General features: G+C 45.4%; 1 protein-coding gene and 1 pseudogene across 1 annotated transcript in view; one reads left to right on the top strand and one right to left on the bottom strand.

Annotated features, from left to right (window-relative positions):
- Positions 1-11,438, top strand: part of FAT4 (FAT atypical cadherin 4) — a 123,018-nt gene extending 111,580 nt beyond the window's left edge. Inside the window, 5 exon segments of the mRNA XM_036382844.2 lie at positions 453-577; positions 1,668-1,705; positions 1,707-1,874; positions 6,541-6,802; positions 8,854-11,438. Coding sequence (XP_036238737.1) covers positions 453-577; positions 1,668-1,705; positions 1,707-1,874; positions 6,541-6,802; positions 8,854-10,733 — 2,473 coding nt within the window. The 3' untranslated portion in view covers positions 10,734-11,438.
- A 1,083-nt stretch (positions 11,439-12,521) lies between these two features.
- Positions 12,522-15,615, bottom strand: LOC118686571 (cyclin-A1-like; annotated as a pseudogene).
- Between the last annotated feature and the right edge of the window lie 507 nt (positions 15,616-16,122).

Here is a 16,122-nt window from a genome sequence, read left to right as displayed (position 1 = left end):
ATCATTGTAATACAAAGACCCTGGCAGTCTGCAGCATAAAAAAATGCCTGAAAAGGTTTCTTCTCTCTCGCATCACAGATAGTAGGAGTTTGGCTGTCTCTGAATTCCTTCCTCTTTTGTAAGACTGCTATAAATTGATGCTGAAAATTCCGATCTGCTTAGAAACTTGAGCTGTCTTCAGAGATCCTTAGAATTACAGAATGGTTTGGATTGGAAGGGACCTTAAAGGTCATCCAGTTCCAACGACCCTGCCATGGAGCTTCTGCTAGACCAGGTTGCTGCAAGCCATCCAACCTGGCCTTGGACACTTCCAGGGATGAGGAGAAGAGCCATTTTAGCATCTCTGAGGGGAAGAAAGGGAGTACCATTTAAACAGATGACAATTCCCAGCACATTTGGTCTGCTTATTTGTGTGCACCTTTTTCAGCATCTGCTTTTCTGATTTCTTTCAGGTGTCCCAGACTGGAAGGCGCTTGCACGACCAGCCCCTGCCAGCACGGTGGCACTTGTGTCGATCAGTGGTCGTGGCAGCAGTGTCAGTGCAAGGATGGACTCACAGGAAGGCACTGTGAAAAATGTGAGAAGGAGCTTTCACTGTCTTTAACATACACCTGACTGTGGCTCAACCAAAGGCTGTTAAGGGGTTTCAGGGCCATGTGATAATGAATTTTATAAAATAACGAAAATAAGCAGCATGTTGCCTCTTAAGTAGTTTAAAAGTCCACAATGGACTGTTGCTCTTTGGTGAGCTAAAAATGGCAACAACCTGAATACATAATGTTTTCTGGTCTGTATATCACGTTTCAGGTAACTTGCACTCATTTAAAGTCCTGCTTCCCAATAACATATAATCCGTAACTAAAATAAAGGGATCCCATAGGAGGGATTTGCCTGCTATGGGGAGGTAAGAGGGTAAGCGAAAACCCCTTCACGTAAACATTGAGTTCATGTGCTTATGGCTTCTCCAAACTAAAGTCCTTTTCATCAAATTGACTGTGGATTATATGCAAGAAAATATTGTAAATGTAAATGAAAACAAGACATTTACGCTCGGGGGTGATTAACTCTCATAGGAGTAGCCCTGTAAATCAATATGGGATTGTTCAGGAGAGCAAAGTGATTTATTTCCGTGTAGTTGTAGTATAATGACTGGGCTTTGTTTTTTTACATGTCCCATTATTGTTTAGCTGATTTATATGCTTTTATTGCACCAGTTTACAAAAGAATTTAGCCATAATTTTAACAGCATTTGGTAGTCAATGCTCTGCCTTTTTATTCACTTTTTTTTTTATGCCATAACAAATAGAAAGTCATTATCTCTGCCCTGAAGAGCTTAGAGTTCAATATATCATGAAACCCCGATGCAGTAATGGAAACAGTAACATCCCTGGGAAGGAATTACAGTTCTGAGAGCCAAATTTTTTTTCCCTACTCCCTCACTTGTTCCCTAGCGAGTTTTAATTTACTCTTGACTGATAGCAGCAGTAAATTACTCGCACACTCCCACTCTCAAACACACATTCTGGGGGAAGCCAAGGAATAGAGGGGCTGCAATTGCCATTCACTCCTGCTCCCCCCTGCCCTTGACCCGCTCTGAACTTGATCCCTGCTCCGAGGCAGATGATGGCTGGGGCTGTGTGCTCACCGCTTCCCTGTGCTTGTCCCAGATATCACGGCTGACACGGCCTTGTCCCTGGAAGGCAAGGGGCCGGCTCGACTACCACATGAGCCCCAACAAGAAGCGGGACTACCTGCTGAGGCTCGGGGCCCGGGGCCGGCCGGGCGTGGAGCGCCTGGAGGTGAAGTTCATGACGAGGAGCGAGAGCGGCGTTCTGCTCCACGTCCAGGAGAGCAGCAACTTCACCACCGTGAAGGTGAGATTGCAGCTAAGGCCCGGTTTGGTTTGGTTGGACTGCCTCGTGTAGAGTGATCAAAATCAAGTTTTTCCATTACTCTTTCTGTTTCCTTTATGAAATATTAGGTCTTTAGCTGAGACTAGGCACTGCTCCAGTATCATTCATCTTCTCAACAATTCCCTTCCTATTTGCCAAGGTATCAGAAGATCTTGATGGTTTTATATCTAATCAGTTTTGTCTAGACTCCAAATAGTGACTGTTTTAAGGTGACGAGAATGGTGCTCATTGCCATGGTTATTATCATCATTACACTTTACAGAACAAATCATTTTGTTATTGGCCTTTTATCTTCTGATTTTTTTGAGTCTTGAACCCAGACCCTCCTTAAGCTAGCAAAGGATTGCCAAAAAGTTTTCATTAATTCCTACCAACATGGCTCAAGCTTATCAAACTAGGAAGTGAGGGATAACTCAAATTCATGAGGTTACTCACAGACCAATGTCAATATCAAATTATTTTGGCATACATAGCTGAATTAGTGCTTCAAATGCCACACTGTTTTGGGGCTTTTTTGCTGTTTTTTCTTTCCTCAAAGAGCTTATTGCTGCAGAAGTTACCTTTCTCAAGAGAAAGCGATGGTTTGGTTCCTGGCGATGACTCAGTCCATTTACTCATAACTCTAAATGAGTACAGCAGTGATGCTGGCAAGCCCCTTTATTGGGTTGGTGTAAGCTCCAAGTTTCCTTGACTGCTGCAAGGCTTTCCAACTTTTTCTTCCCTGACTTTTAGAGAAATTCATACAGAAATTCACACTTTCTAAGCTTCAGCCCCGTGGATATCCTCCACCTGCCTGGTCAGAGTTACAAAGCTTTCCTGACACACCGGCTGCATTTAAGAAGCAAGTCTGCACTGCTTCCCTGGCATATGCTTTTAACACATCATTTCATAGGAAGTTTCTGCCTAGCTTGTATTAGCAGATAAGATCTCATTATTTTTGAACTTCTGGAGAGAAAAAACCTTTTTTCCCCCCCTAGCAGAATTTGCTAGGTGAGTTCTCCAAGCTTTATTTAAAAAAAGAGAGAGAGTTGCCTTTCCTGGCTAAAGCACTGGTGCTGTGTTTATGCAAACACTCTTGTTATTGTTAATATTGGTGAAGTTATACAAGCAAGCAGAGGGTGTCAAGTCCCAGCCCCAGCTGTGCAGGGGAAGAGAGCAGAGGTTTGCCTAGTACCAGATGCAGGAGTTTGAGGAAGGAGAGCCGTGCCGGTTGCCAAGCACTTCTCAGGCGATGCTAGTTAGTAAAACTGCCGTAATTTAACTGTGGCTAGTGCAGTATGGCCTCTGCACTGCTCCTCACTCCCAGAGTAGGTGCCACCATGAGTATTCCTCTCAGAGGTAGCCTGAGGTGCCAAGGAAGCCAACCTAGCAAAGGTCTCATGTCATCTCCATCCACTCCTGGTGCAGAAGTTGGGCTTTAGGGACCTGTCTTGAAAATTCTTGTCAGTTTTCATGACAGACAATTTTATAACTTGATTTTTGTGTCTTTTAATATGCCTGTTATCCAAAGTATTAGCATTCAGAGAAAACCTGCCACGTGTTTTTAATATTAGACCATGCTAGGGAAAAGCTAAGAGTCCTGTGGCTACGTCCATGCCTTCACATTTTTCCTCTTGTAGCTAATTGGTTTTGGTGTGGCTGGGATTGGGGTAAAACTAGAGAAGTGGTAATGTATCAGATTGTGAGCAGTTGGTTCACTAAATGATGGATGTAAACTCCCTGCTAAGAACCCGCGAGGGGACTTTATCATTTAAAGGGATCCTCAATCCAGGAAAGATGCAAGTGTTTCCAGATTACATTAAATAATTGTCAAATTCAGATGGAAAATGCTTCCTCCAAAATCCACTACAACACAGAGGGTGAGGCATTCCTTATTACTAGAACTCTTTGTCACAGTTTATTTTCCTACAAGTGCACATTGCAAGTAATTCAGTTAGAGATAATGGGATAAATAGAGCGGGTTAAAGGTGAAATTGCCTGTCTTGTCCTGCTTTATCTAGAAATCTCATCTGCAGTCAGATTAAATTAGCCTAAATGGAGCTCTACAGTTTCTGAATTGTACAGGTAGAGGCTGTGGATTATACTTTACATTTTTAGCTATACTAGCTAAAATACACCTGTGTGAGGTGTGGTTGGGCACTGGCACGGGTTGCCCAAAGAATTTGTGGCTACCCCATCCCTAGGAGTGCTCAAGACCAGGTTGGATGGGTCTCTGAGCAACCTGGGATAGAGAAAAGTGTCCCTGCCTATGGCAGAGGGATTGGTACTGGATGATCTTTAGATCACTTCCAATGCAAACCATTCCATGGTTCTGTGCATATATCATGTTGCAGGAACCAATCAGAACATAACCCTTTTAAATGACCTCTCATTCAATAGCTAGTTTTAAGACAAAACCCAATTTGTTCAGCAAATGAGACTTGAATACTAGTAAAGTTGAATCAGCCCTGTAGTTAGGAATATGCTTGCTTTAGTGGTTCATTCTTTTCATTACATTCTACTTGTCAGTTGCTCAGCCATTTAAATAAAACCCAGAAATTTGTGTTACTCAATGCTGTCAACTTCATCCTTTGTTTCAAATTTACAAATGTGTTCTGCTTCAAGGCACCATTCCGTATCTTTTCCTGGGTGAAGCAGTCATGGACCAGTCTTGTCTCTGGAAATTTTCTTTTCCAAATGCCCCTAGTATGTTATTTATGAGTCTTTTAGCATTAGTCGCATGCAATTTTAAAGAAACAGAAATACAGATAAAGAATCATGAGTTATAATGGAAAATATCAGTTGCTGACAGGTAAATAATTCTACAGGTCTTTTCTAAGGTGAAATTAAAAATTTTACTTCTGTGCTCAGTCTCCCCTTAAGTTTGGAGAGTGTTGTCTAGCATGTTGTATTCCTTTCTCTTTGCATAAAGACTAAATACAAGGCAGTATTTTAGTCTTTATGCCCAGTATTTTATGGGGCATAAAGACAGAATAAGACGTAACAAACCAATACAGGTTGTAGACATAAATATATGTATACATTCAGCTCAGTCAAGCTTTTTATAAGTTATTATGAGAAATGCTGTTTAATATGTTTCAACAGTCTGTGGGCTGCATTTGTAACACTGTGATTTTCCTTGGGCTGTGCAATAGTTTAGACACATGCCACTTGTGTTTTATCAGTAACAAAAGTATCCTGTCTGCGAGATGAGCTTTATCAAACAATACATTTTCAAAAAGTCTAAATTACTGCCTTTGGAAATGAAGTGGATGCACATATTAACCATTGTTGTGTCCTCCATCCAAATGGAAAACGTGCTAGATGCATTCATTCAGGCAGCTGCCAAGACATGAGCGTGGTCTTAGTGCCTTATTAAAGCTGGAGTGTCTGAACAAAGTCCTCAGCTTGCATCACCAGAGAAGCAAATCCAGAACATTTAACAGTTTCTGGAAAGGAGAGCAGCATTCTTGTAGCCAGTGTGTCACCTCACAGTTCTTCCCAGGTGAACCTTATTTTTCCTGGAACAAAGGATGCAAGGCTTTGAGAGTTTCCAGCAAACCTGGGGCTGTGACCTTTCCTGGACTCTGCCTGCGCACGTCCCGCACGCTCGGGGTACGGATCTCGGGCTGACCGAGCTGCAGTGGGGAACGTGGGACAGAGAGCAGTTGTTCCATTTAATATGTGTGACCAAGCATGCAGGAATATGTGACCAAAAATGCAGAGCATCAAAGGAAACCTGCAGCAAGTCTCAGAGCCATGCTCTGTGAGTTTGCGCAGTTCTGTATGCCCTTAGGAGGTCAGCCAGCATACCCAAATTTATGCAATATTTGAGAAACTGGCAGGGTTGGATGTTGGGATTCTTTTAAGCTCCTACATCTTAAGTGCAGAATTTGCACTGATCTCATTTTGGGATCATAGTAAGAGGTTTGAAACCCCGCATCTCATGATTCAGTAGAATTGTGAGGCATCATTAAGAGAAAAAGCCATAATATTCTTCCTTTTTCCCATGGCTGTTCACAATTTTTAAAGCAGTTTGCTCAAGAAAGTACTACTTGAAAATTCTCACAAAATCACGCGCTTTGCAACTCTTCAGAAAGTTTTCTGAAATACCACAAAAGTTTCCTGCAAAATACCAATTAGCAGAAAAAGCAGATATGAAATGGGGCTCTTGCTCAAGCCCTGCCATGCCTTATGCATTCCTACTGTGTCGTAATAAAAACTGGATGCAATTTTCTTGGGCGAGGACAACATCTGTTCGCTCTGCTAAGCATTTTCCACACTTGCCTTGAAGAAGGAGAAAGAAATATTCTTTCTCTGGTTAAAATGTGTGTCATGTGCATGACCTATAGCTGGCTGCTCAGTAGGATTAGCCAGGAGTTGAATGGATGGCAGCTCAAAGATGCACGTTTTCTGCCAAAGTTTCTACAACGTGATGTGTTTAGCTCTGGCCAAATTTTTCATGCTAAATAATTGATTCCTTTTTAGTACAAAGCAATTATTTGGGGAAAAACATACCCACCCCAGCTTTCTATTACACCAAAGCCACGTGTTGCTGTAGCTGTGAGTGTACATCAGAGTGGTTATGCGTGCCTAGGAGTTATGCGGCACCATTTTAAAATTACATGTCATGTGTTCTTCTGAGCAGATAAAAGGTGGGAAGGTGCACTACATATCTGATGCTGGAGTTGCTGGGAAAGTGGAAAGGAACATCCCTGAGGTGTATGCTGCAGATGGCCAGTGGCACTCGGTCCTCCTGGAGAAGAACGGCTCTGCCACCATCCTGTCGGTGGACAGGACCCACAGCAGGGACATTCTCCATGCCACCCAAGACTTCGGTGGCCTCAACGTCCTCACCATTTCTCTGGGAGGAATTCCATCCAGCCAGCCTTTCAAGAGCACAGCTGCAGGTAATTTTTTTTATCTCCCCAAGTACTGTAATTCTTTATTAGTTATTAGTGTACGTCCATCCTTTGCTAGAAAAAATGCAAATTGAATGAGTAAGGATTAAAGATTTTGTTCCTTTAGTACACACTGCAGGCTTCTTGTTTCCACAAGCAGACACTCTATCTGCAGGGCTTTTTTGAGACAGGGGAGTTGCTTGTCTGTGCATCAATTGCTGTATTTTTGTTACCCCTATGGAGAAGAAAGGATGTATTCTTCACCTGAATCATAACCTGGAAAATCAAGGCAAATCTTTCATTTGGGCAAAAATGCTAAACAAAAACTTTGTAGGGATTTGGTAAGTACCGCAGGATTTACCCTGTTATTTATATGATTAAAATATTTTCTGCAATTCCAAGGTCCTGCTGCTTTATCCTGCTGTCAGATTAAGAATGAGATTTATTTCTGAGCAAGGACAATAACGAAACACCCTCTTACTGATGTCTAGCTGTTAAGGAGCAAATCAGTCTCCCTTAAGAGTTAAAGTAACTGTCTCAAACCCTGGCAAAAGAAGTAGATAACACATATTTGATATCATTTCCCAAGTGCTAGGTAAAGATGGAAGTGATTTTTAGCTGCAAAACATGAGATTGTCCAGACAATACCAGATGTATTTTTCACGTATTTCTATATTGAAAAATCTTCCTGGCTTCATGACTTGTGACCAGATAAAGTATTTTTGAGTGGAGTAAATTCACACTTTACACTTGTGTATTGTGAATATGTATGAAATGTGGTACAAAAGCTTGTGGATGCTGTGCTGACCTTTACCCTTTTTACATGTATGTTTTATAAGCAGCATGTGCATGGAAAAAGCAGAGGCTTTAGGAAAGCTGGAACAAGGAAAATTGAGGACACTAACCTCTCACCACTGCCCAATGCTGTGGCAGACAAATTAGGAATGTCTGGCTTCCATTAAGCAGACACACAGTCCAAAATCCCTTATTCATATGATTTTATTTTATTTTAATATTGGATTACATTGGGTACGACATACCAAGGATTTACAAGGCTCTGGTATAAAACTCTGCATGAACTCAGAGTCAAAAATATCTGCAGTGCTGTTCAAGGCAGACAACACTCGAGGTGACAGGGCTGTGAAGCTGCTGTGTCCAGTAACATTTCCAAATCCAGGCAGATGTGACAAGTTGTTTATCACATCAGTACTACAAGGAACCAGCATGCGTGCAGCAAGGTGATCATCACTTTTGCTTGTGCTCCCAACTGAACCTGAATCTTCAACCCTGAGGATTCTAAACCTTTAATAGCATCTCATACCACTCAAGTATATTTGCTGTTTCATGACAGAGTGGTATCCATCTCTGTGTACCATTTTGCCACAGCTCCAAGCAGAGATCACCATAAGGTTGCACTACCTCAAAACCCTTCCAGAAAGGATTTATTCAGGGGAACACAGAGGATTATTAGGCTGGCAAAAGACTGGATTTTCCTGTGACCTCACTCAACTGCTGCACACAGCCTTGGGATAATTCCATCTCCTGGGCTCTCACAGCACTAAAATTTGTTGTAGGGTAGCACTGCAACCAAAGTATGGGAAGTTTGGGAAAAGGCCCCTCAAGACTCAGAGAAACAAAAGCATTGCCATGAATTTAGGGGACAGGAGGCTTAGTTGAAGCACGTTGGGCAAACTCAAATAATCCTTGGTGCTAGCACAGCCAAGCCAGCTGCCCACGGGATTCTCTGTGGGAAATGATAAGAAGTTTTAGAGATATGGGAAAATCAGGAGACAAAAGCATTTCAGTATATTGAATATACTGAATATATTGAATATCCTATATTTCAGTCATCAGACATTGTATTTATTCAAACTCAATTTAAAGACATTAAGTGCTGTTAGAATGGATGTTTCCCTATGGTAACCATGTGAATTCTTGGCTCATTTAGTGAACAGTGGAGTATGTACTGAGTATGTACAGTGAGTATATACTGCGCTGGTGACAGTGAACGCTCAACATTCAGCTCCCAACAACTCTGTCCCTCTTTGTCCCTCTCTCAGGCTTCAACGGCTGCATTTCCTACATCAAGTACGGCGGGGAGACCCTTCCCTTCTCCGGCAAGCACAGCCTGGCCACGCTCTCCAGAACAGACCCCTCGGTGAAGACGGGCTGCCGCGGCCCCGACGTGTGCGCCAGCAATCCCTGCTGGGGCGAGCTGATGTGCATCAACCGCTGGTTCGCCTACCAGTGCGTGCCCCCGGGGGCCTGCACCTCCAGCCCCTGCCTCAACGGGGGCAGCTGCGAGCCGGGGCCCCACGCCGGCTTCACCTGCAGCTGCCCCGAGGCCTACGCGGGACGGACGTGCGAGACCGTGGTGGCCTGCCTGGGCGTGCTGTGTGCCCCCAGCCATGAGTGCAGGGCGGGTGTCAGTGGTGGCCACGTGTGCCTGCCGTCCCCGCACCCCGCCGAGCTGTCCCTGCCGCTCTGGGCCGTGCCGGCCATCGTGGGCAGCTGCGCCACGGTCCTGGCGCTGCTGGTGCTCAGCCTCATCCTCTGCAACCAGTGCCGGGGGAAGAAGTCAAAGGGGCCGAAAGAGGAGAAGAAAACGAAGCAGAAGAAGAAGAAAGGGAGCGAGAACGTGGCGTTCGATGACCCTGACAACATCCCACCCTACGGTGATGACATGACTGTCAGGAAGCAGCCCGAGGGGAACCCAAAACCCGACATCATCGAAAGGGAAAACCCTTACCTCATCTACGATGAGACAGACATCCCGCACGCCACGGAGACCATCCCCAGCGCCCCGCTGGCCTCCCCCGAGCCCGAGATCGAGCACTACGACATCGACAACGCCAGCAGCATCGCCCCCTCCGACGCCGACATCATCCAGCACTACAAGCAGTTCCGCAGCCACACTCCCAAGTTCTCCATCCAGAGGCACAGCCCGCTGGGCTTCGCCCGGCAGTCCCCCATGCCCCTGGGAGCCAGCAGCCTGACCTACCAGCCTGCCTACGGGCAGGGCTTGAGGACAACATCCCTGAGCCACTCGGCGTGCCCCACTCCCAACCCCCTGTCTCGGCACAGCCCCGCACCCTTCTCCAAATCCTCGACGTTCTACAGGCACAGCCCAGCCAGGGAGCTGCACCTCGCCATCAGGGAAGGGAGCCCGCTGGAGATGCATGGTGACGTTTGCCAGCCCGGCATCTTCAACTACGCCACTCGGCTGGGCAGGAGAAGCAAGAGCCCACAGACCATGGCGGGCCACAGCTCCCGCCCGGGAAGCCGCCTGAAGCAGCCCATCGGGCAGATCCCGCTGGAGACGTCTCCCCCGGTGGGGCTGTCCATCGAAGAGGTGGAGAGACTGAACACCCCCCGCCCCAGGAACCCCAGCATCTGCAGCGCGGACCACGGCCGCTCCTCTTCCGAGGAGGACTGCAGGAGGCCTCTGTCCCGGACCAGGAACCCAGCCGACGGCATTCCCGCGCCCGAGTCCTCCTCCGACAGCGACTCGCACGAGTCCTTCACCTGCTCCGAGATGGAGTACGACCGCGACAAGCCCGTGGCCTACACCTCCAGGATGCCCAAGTTGTCCCAGGTGAACGAGTCGGACGCGGATGACGAGGACAACTACGGCTCGAGGCTGAAGCCGCGGCGGTACCCGGGGCGGCGCGGCGAGGGCGGGCCCGTGGGGGCACAGGCAGCGGGCGCCGCGCCCGGGGAGAGCTCCCTGCCCGGGAAGCTGGGCCAGCAGGCAGGAAGCTTCAACTGGGACAACCTCTTGAACTGGGGCCCGGGCTTTGGGCATTATGTGGATGTTTTCAAGGATTTGGCATCGCTTCCTGAAAAAACAGCAGCAGCAGCAGCAGCAGCGAGTGAAGACAGCAAAGGTGGTACGGCCAAGGCTGTTTCCAAGGAGGGGGAAGCAGAACAGTATGTATAGGCTTTGTCTCCTGGTACTGCCACAGTGCAAAGCCACGGGGACTGCTCAAACCATTATATGGTTGTAGAAAAGCCAAGGTCAGCATCTGATCCCCAGGCCAGTCTGGTTGGAGGAGACTTTAAAAATAATAACCATTATGCTGCTGAAAGAGACTGGAGACATTTTTAATTTAATTATGCTTGGATGAATTTATTTCTCCTGCATGCATTGTATTTGCAAACCAGATATTCGGCATGCAGCCTTTGGAAAGGGTTTTCCTATTTACCATTGTTTGGTTCGTGGTTCTTAAATTAATAATGCTTTGTTCTGAAAATGAACTAATTTTTTGTTTCAATTGTGAAGGATGTGCATATTGTCTCCAGCTACTAACATGTTCCACGATGCAAGAGTACTGAGGATTCCATTTTCCTTAAGAAGTGCATGGAAGTAAGATGGTGAATGAAGGAACTACAGTGGTGAGGTGTCTCAGAAAATGTAGTTACCATATCCTGCAGTTGCTCACATGTGACTTTATGGAATAAATCAGCTTGAATAATTACTGGCAACAGTGCTTGCTCTAAGTCTTATTCCATACAAGAGGTGCTAGAAGCAGCTCAAGCCAGTCAGCACTTTAGGAGTTTGGTTTTTTTTTCTCCTTTTCAGTTTCTTTATTTTTTCATTTCAGGTTTCTTTTCTTTTTTTCTTTTTTTTTTTGTTTGTTTTGTTTTGTTTGTTTGCGCTTGTTTGTTTTTTATTTTTTTTTGGACAAAGTTGTGTGAGAGCTTCTGAATCTCTATGAAATATTTTTGGGGATGCTTACTTAATCCTGGTCCCTTCCTGCCCCCCCTCAGTGATTCCTGATGGTCATTTGTCAGCCCAGCCCAGCCCCCTGGCTCACAGCATCGAGGGACAGACCTGCCCATTCCCACATCTCTTGGCTGTGCTGCTGCTGCTGCTGCAGCCTGTGCTTGTCCCCTGATTCCATTTTCCCACCTGTACCATGGAAAGGTAGGAAGAACCCGCGGTTCCCTGCCTCACAGGGGTGTTGTGAGGGCTAAACAGTTAACTCTTCTGAAGTGCTTCGACATTATAAAGCACTATAATAAGTATTATCATAATTATTATTAAAGCACTGCCTAGCCTCTGTGACCTTGGAGTGGCATTTTCTGCATTCTATGATTTTCTACGGTGGAAACTTTGAAGAATTATTTATTGTATAGAAAATTACTGCACTCTAGCATTTTGGAGCAGATATGAGGGAAAACTACTTGTAGATTCATTAATGTAGCTTACCAGTTGCCCCCAGTTCCCTAAAGTTGTAGGTGAAATAGAATCTCACAAAGTCCTTACGTCTTCATGCAGATCTGAGGAACCTGTTGTACTGTGTAAAAACTTCAATTTTTTTTTTTTTTACCTAAGCTGTGTTTTTTATATCAATATTTTCCTATGCTGAATAGTTTTCTTACTTTCAGGGAAGGTAAGAAAAATACTTTTTTTACATTGTTACTTATGTAACATCCATATTTTTCACATTTTGATAAAATTGTAACATACTGTATGCTTTCTACCTGTAAATGCCAATAATAGAATTAAAATATTTATTTAAAATCTTTAGTGTGTGTTATTGGAAACCTTTTAAGTTATAAGGTTTTTAAGCTATATAAACTTTCTAATCAGAAAACAGGCTTTAAGAAGCAAGTACATATCTCAGAAAGATGGAGAAGGGTATTATGAGGTTGTTGAGCATAAGATAATGTCAAAAAGTACAAAATCTGCTTTCATATTTCTAATAAAATGATAAAACCTGTATTTTAGTCCATAAGGTTTTATTAGCAGCAATGGTTTCACATTTGTTAACCACGATTTCCACCTCTGCTCCAAGCTGGAGCTTTCCAGTGCACAGACAGTGAGGAGTGTGAGAACAAGGTCTTTCTGTCATAAAGCAGCAGCTGAACAATAAATAACTGCATTCTTTTATACTTACAAAGGGATAAATCAGACTTGGACAACTTCTTGGAGAATGCAGAGAGTGAAAAAGTTGAGGCTGCAGGCAGGAGGTGAGTTCTGAGGTTACACTTTGAATTTGTGGTAAGTGTAAAGAACTTAGAAAAAGGACAGCAATTCAAGGGGGGTTATGTATATCATGTTTGGTTTAGAGATTATTTTGTCTCACAACTGGCAATTAGGATCCAGCTAAAAGTGCTCCCAACTTCATCATGCCCCACAAAAGTGAGAAGATAATGGGCCAAAGTAGCCCTTATTGGCATGTAAGTAGTTTCATCTGAAATAACATGAGTTCCACAAGTGATTTCAGAGTTTGAGGAGCTGCTGTAATTAAACATCTGTTAAAAAGCTGTATGTTTAGTTTGAATATTATCCTTTAATACAAATTGTACCACATCCAAGCAATGATTTTAATAACACATGAAAACTTTAGCAAATGAAAGCTTTTAAATGTAACACCAAACATATTGAGGGCTGTATTATGCCTGTTAAGCATTCTGAATTTATCAAAAAGTTTTGCTAAAGGGGAATAATACGCAGTGTGGACTTACACAAAGTACATGTCATAACTTTAGCACAGTTTACAATTCACCCTGTCTGTTGCCACCGCTTGGGGCGTGGCGTCCCGGTCGAGGACAGTTCAGTGGCGGCGCCTCTGCCACAGGGGCCAAGCACACGCACACACCAATGTGGTGGACGGTAACTGGCCTTTATTAATGGATAGGGAGGGTCTTTTATAACAGGGGGTAACGGTCAGTAACAATAAAAGGGGAGGGGTTCTGCGTAACATCGCGATATCTCGAGACCTCGCGATATCTCCCCACATCCCCCCCCTTTTATGACCAGCTAAAAACATAAAACTGACAAGTAGGAAACGTGTGTAACTGGCAAAATGCAATTAACTTGACCAATATAACACAACTGCAATAAACTTGTAACTGCAAATGTTTAACAAACGAAAAGCTAACTATCTCTAACTGTTTTTTTCTAAAAAAACAACACAAACTTGTTTAAAATTGATTGTTTAAAATGTAAGGCGATCAGTCATGGGGGCTGACTGAACCATGACTTTGAATATCTTTGTAGGACCTCCTCAGTTTTTTAGTTCACCTCCTAGGACCGAATTATTCTCCCAGAGTCTGCGACCTGTTTGATCTTAAAACTAGAGAGGATTTGGAGAGTTCATGTCTGGACTTATGTCCCCTCCAAATCGCCCTCTGATCCTTTGACGCAGGGAAGAACTCTGGGTTACTTGGCATTCCATCCAAGTAGAGCCAGAACCTGGCCAGAGCTCGAACTCTACTTGATGGATACCTCTTAACATTTTTGCTGAGCTGTTTTCCCCCCCCGTCCTTCTCTGTGCCGGCCTGCTCCTTTAGTTTGGTCACTGAGTTCTTTCACGACCCCAGTATGGTCTGCCATCGGGCTGCTTGATGATTCGTCACAGCCTTTAGGAAGCAGGGTATACAGGCCGCGGGGGCGTCTGAGGATTCAGTCCTGCAAAACAAACTTTACAAATTTCATTAGTTTTTGCCCTGAAGGTCCGGTTTTATCGACTTAAGCAGGCACCTTTTGATTTTACTATTTTTCTTAATGGCTGCGTACCCTCGCCCTGTGAGTACCAGTCTCCAACCCTGTTCCCATTCCCCTAGTTCATTTTTAATTATGACCTGTGGGCCTTCCTCAAGTGCTCGGGTGACCCAGTGTCACGATGTTAAGGTGTTCTTCTGGCCAGAAAGATCTGTTCACTGTATAGTTTGCCAAACAGTAGGCTGCTGCAGCAATTTGTGAAGGAAGGTACTCCAGAAGAGGATCAACTTGAAGGAGACTCAGCTCTGCAAGATACCTTGCAAGGTTCTCTGTCCTCATACAGATTCCACATCTCTGAATATACTGAAGGAGGAACTGGCTGATGGTCGGGGCTGTTAGGTCAAAACCCAGCACTCTGAGAAGCAAGTGTTCCATTCTTAGCAGCTGCTTCTTTGTGTAGGTATCATCTGTTATACAGACAAATTCATCCACATCTGGTGGGTAGGTCTCTTCATACTTCGCAGCCAGAAGAATTGCTGCTGTTGCCACAAGCTGTAACTTCCCTCTGAGAGCAGACATGCAGGAAAGAAACCTCTCCAGGAAGTTCACTGCCAAGTACAAAGTCTCTGTCCGAAGTTTATACTCTTCCCCTACTTACTCCAACCAGTCTACCAGGATAGCATGCATTCCTGTTGTGATATCTGGCTGCTTCTTCATGTAGTAGGGCTTGGGCCTAAATCTTACTTCTGCCTCTTGGAGGTACTGATAAATGTCTTCTGCATACTCTCCCACAGCCAGAGTTGCAACATCTTCCACTACCATAGGAGAGCCTGAACTCAGATCCAGCTGCGATGAATACTGGTACCCAGTTCACAGTGGCTTAATTCCAGCTCTTCAGACACTTGGCAGCTGTAGTTTTCTTGATCTTCTGAATCATCTATGTAAATAGCAAAACCTTGCTTTGATGCAATTGGGCACTTCATCTTTTCTACGTGAAGTGACGGTGTTTTCAAAGCCAGAGCATCGCTTGATAACAGCAGCAGCCTGGCCGCCGGGCCGCTGCTGCTGCTGCCCGTTCTCCGTCAGCACGCCCAGCACGGCCCGGCCGCCGCTGCTGCGGAGGGCGGCGGGGCAGGACTCCCGCCGTCCCCGCACGGCTCTTCTCTCCGGTGCGATGCATCGCCCCGACGTCGGTACCGCGCTGCCGGGCTCCGCTCGCCACCGGCCCACGCAAGGGTCCGGCCGCCCTGCGCCGCCCAGGCTGCCCGCCGGCCCTGCGTAGGCGCGGCCGGTTGGGAGCCCAGCGGCTCAACCCGCGGCGCGCCGCCCCGCCAGCCCCAATGCACGCACCAATGTGGTGGACAGTACCTGGCCTTTATTAACGGTTAGGCAGGGTCATCTATAACAGGGGGCTAACGGTCAGTAACGGTAACAGGAGAGGGGTTCCGCCTAGCGTAACATCGCGATATCTCGAGACCTCGCGGTATCTCGAGACCTCGAGCTCTCTCCCCTCACGGGTAGCGCGCTCCTCTAAATTTTGACGCTTTACGGCAGACAAATGTGTATTTTACTGGTTTCCTTGTTTCCCTGTTTCTGAGAGGCGTGGAGATGTTTTTGACACTTAAACATACGATCCATTCCTGCCCTTTTTTTATAATTCTTTAATGATGAGGATCAGCAAAGGGTTCCAAGTGAATCGTGTGGAGCAATCATCCACAGTTAGCAGTTGTGAGGGAGTGAGCTGCACAATTCCCCTGGTTCATCATCACAGCTACACGGTCCTGTTTCAAGAGCTGGGACATATTGTAAGCCATAAATATGTGGAAAGAAAAACAGTCTGCACTGCTCGCTGTGGTGCACAGGAGCCTCCAAACAC

This window comes from Molothrus ater, chromosome 4, assembly GCF_012460135.2.
Source record: "Molothrus ater isolate BHLD 08-10-18 breed brown headed cowbird chromosome 4, BPBGC_Mater_1.1, whole genome shotgun sequence".
Classification (NCBI taxonomy): Eukaryota; Metazoa; Chordata; class Aves; order Passeriformes; family Icteridae; genus Molothrus; species Molothrus ater.
The sequence above is the reverse complement of the archived record's forward strand: the minus strand, read 5'-3'. Positions and strand labels throughout refer to the sequence as shown.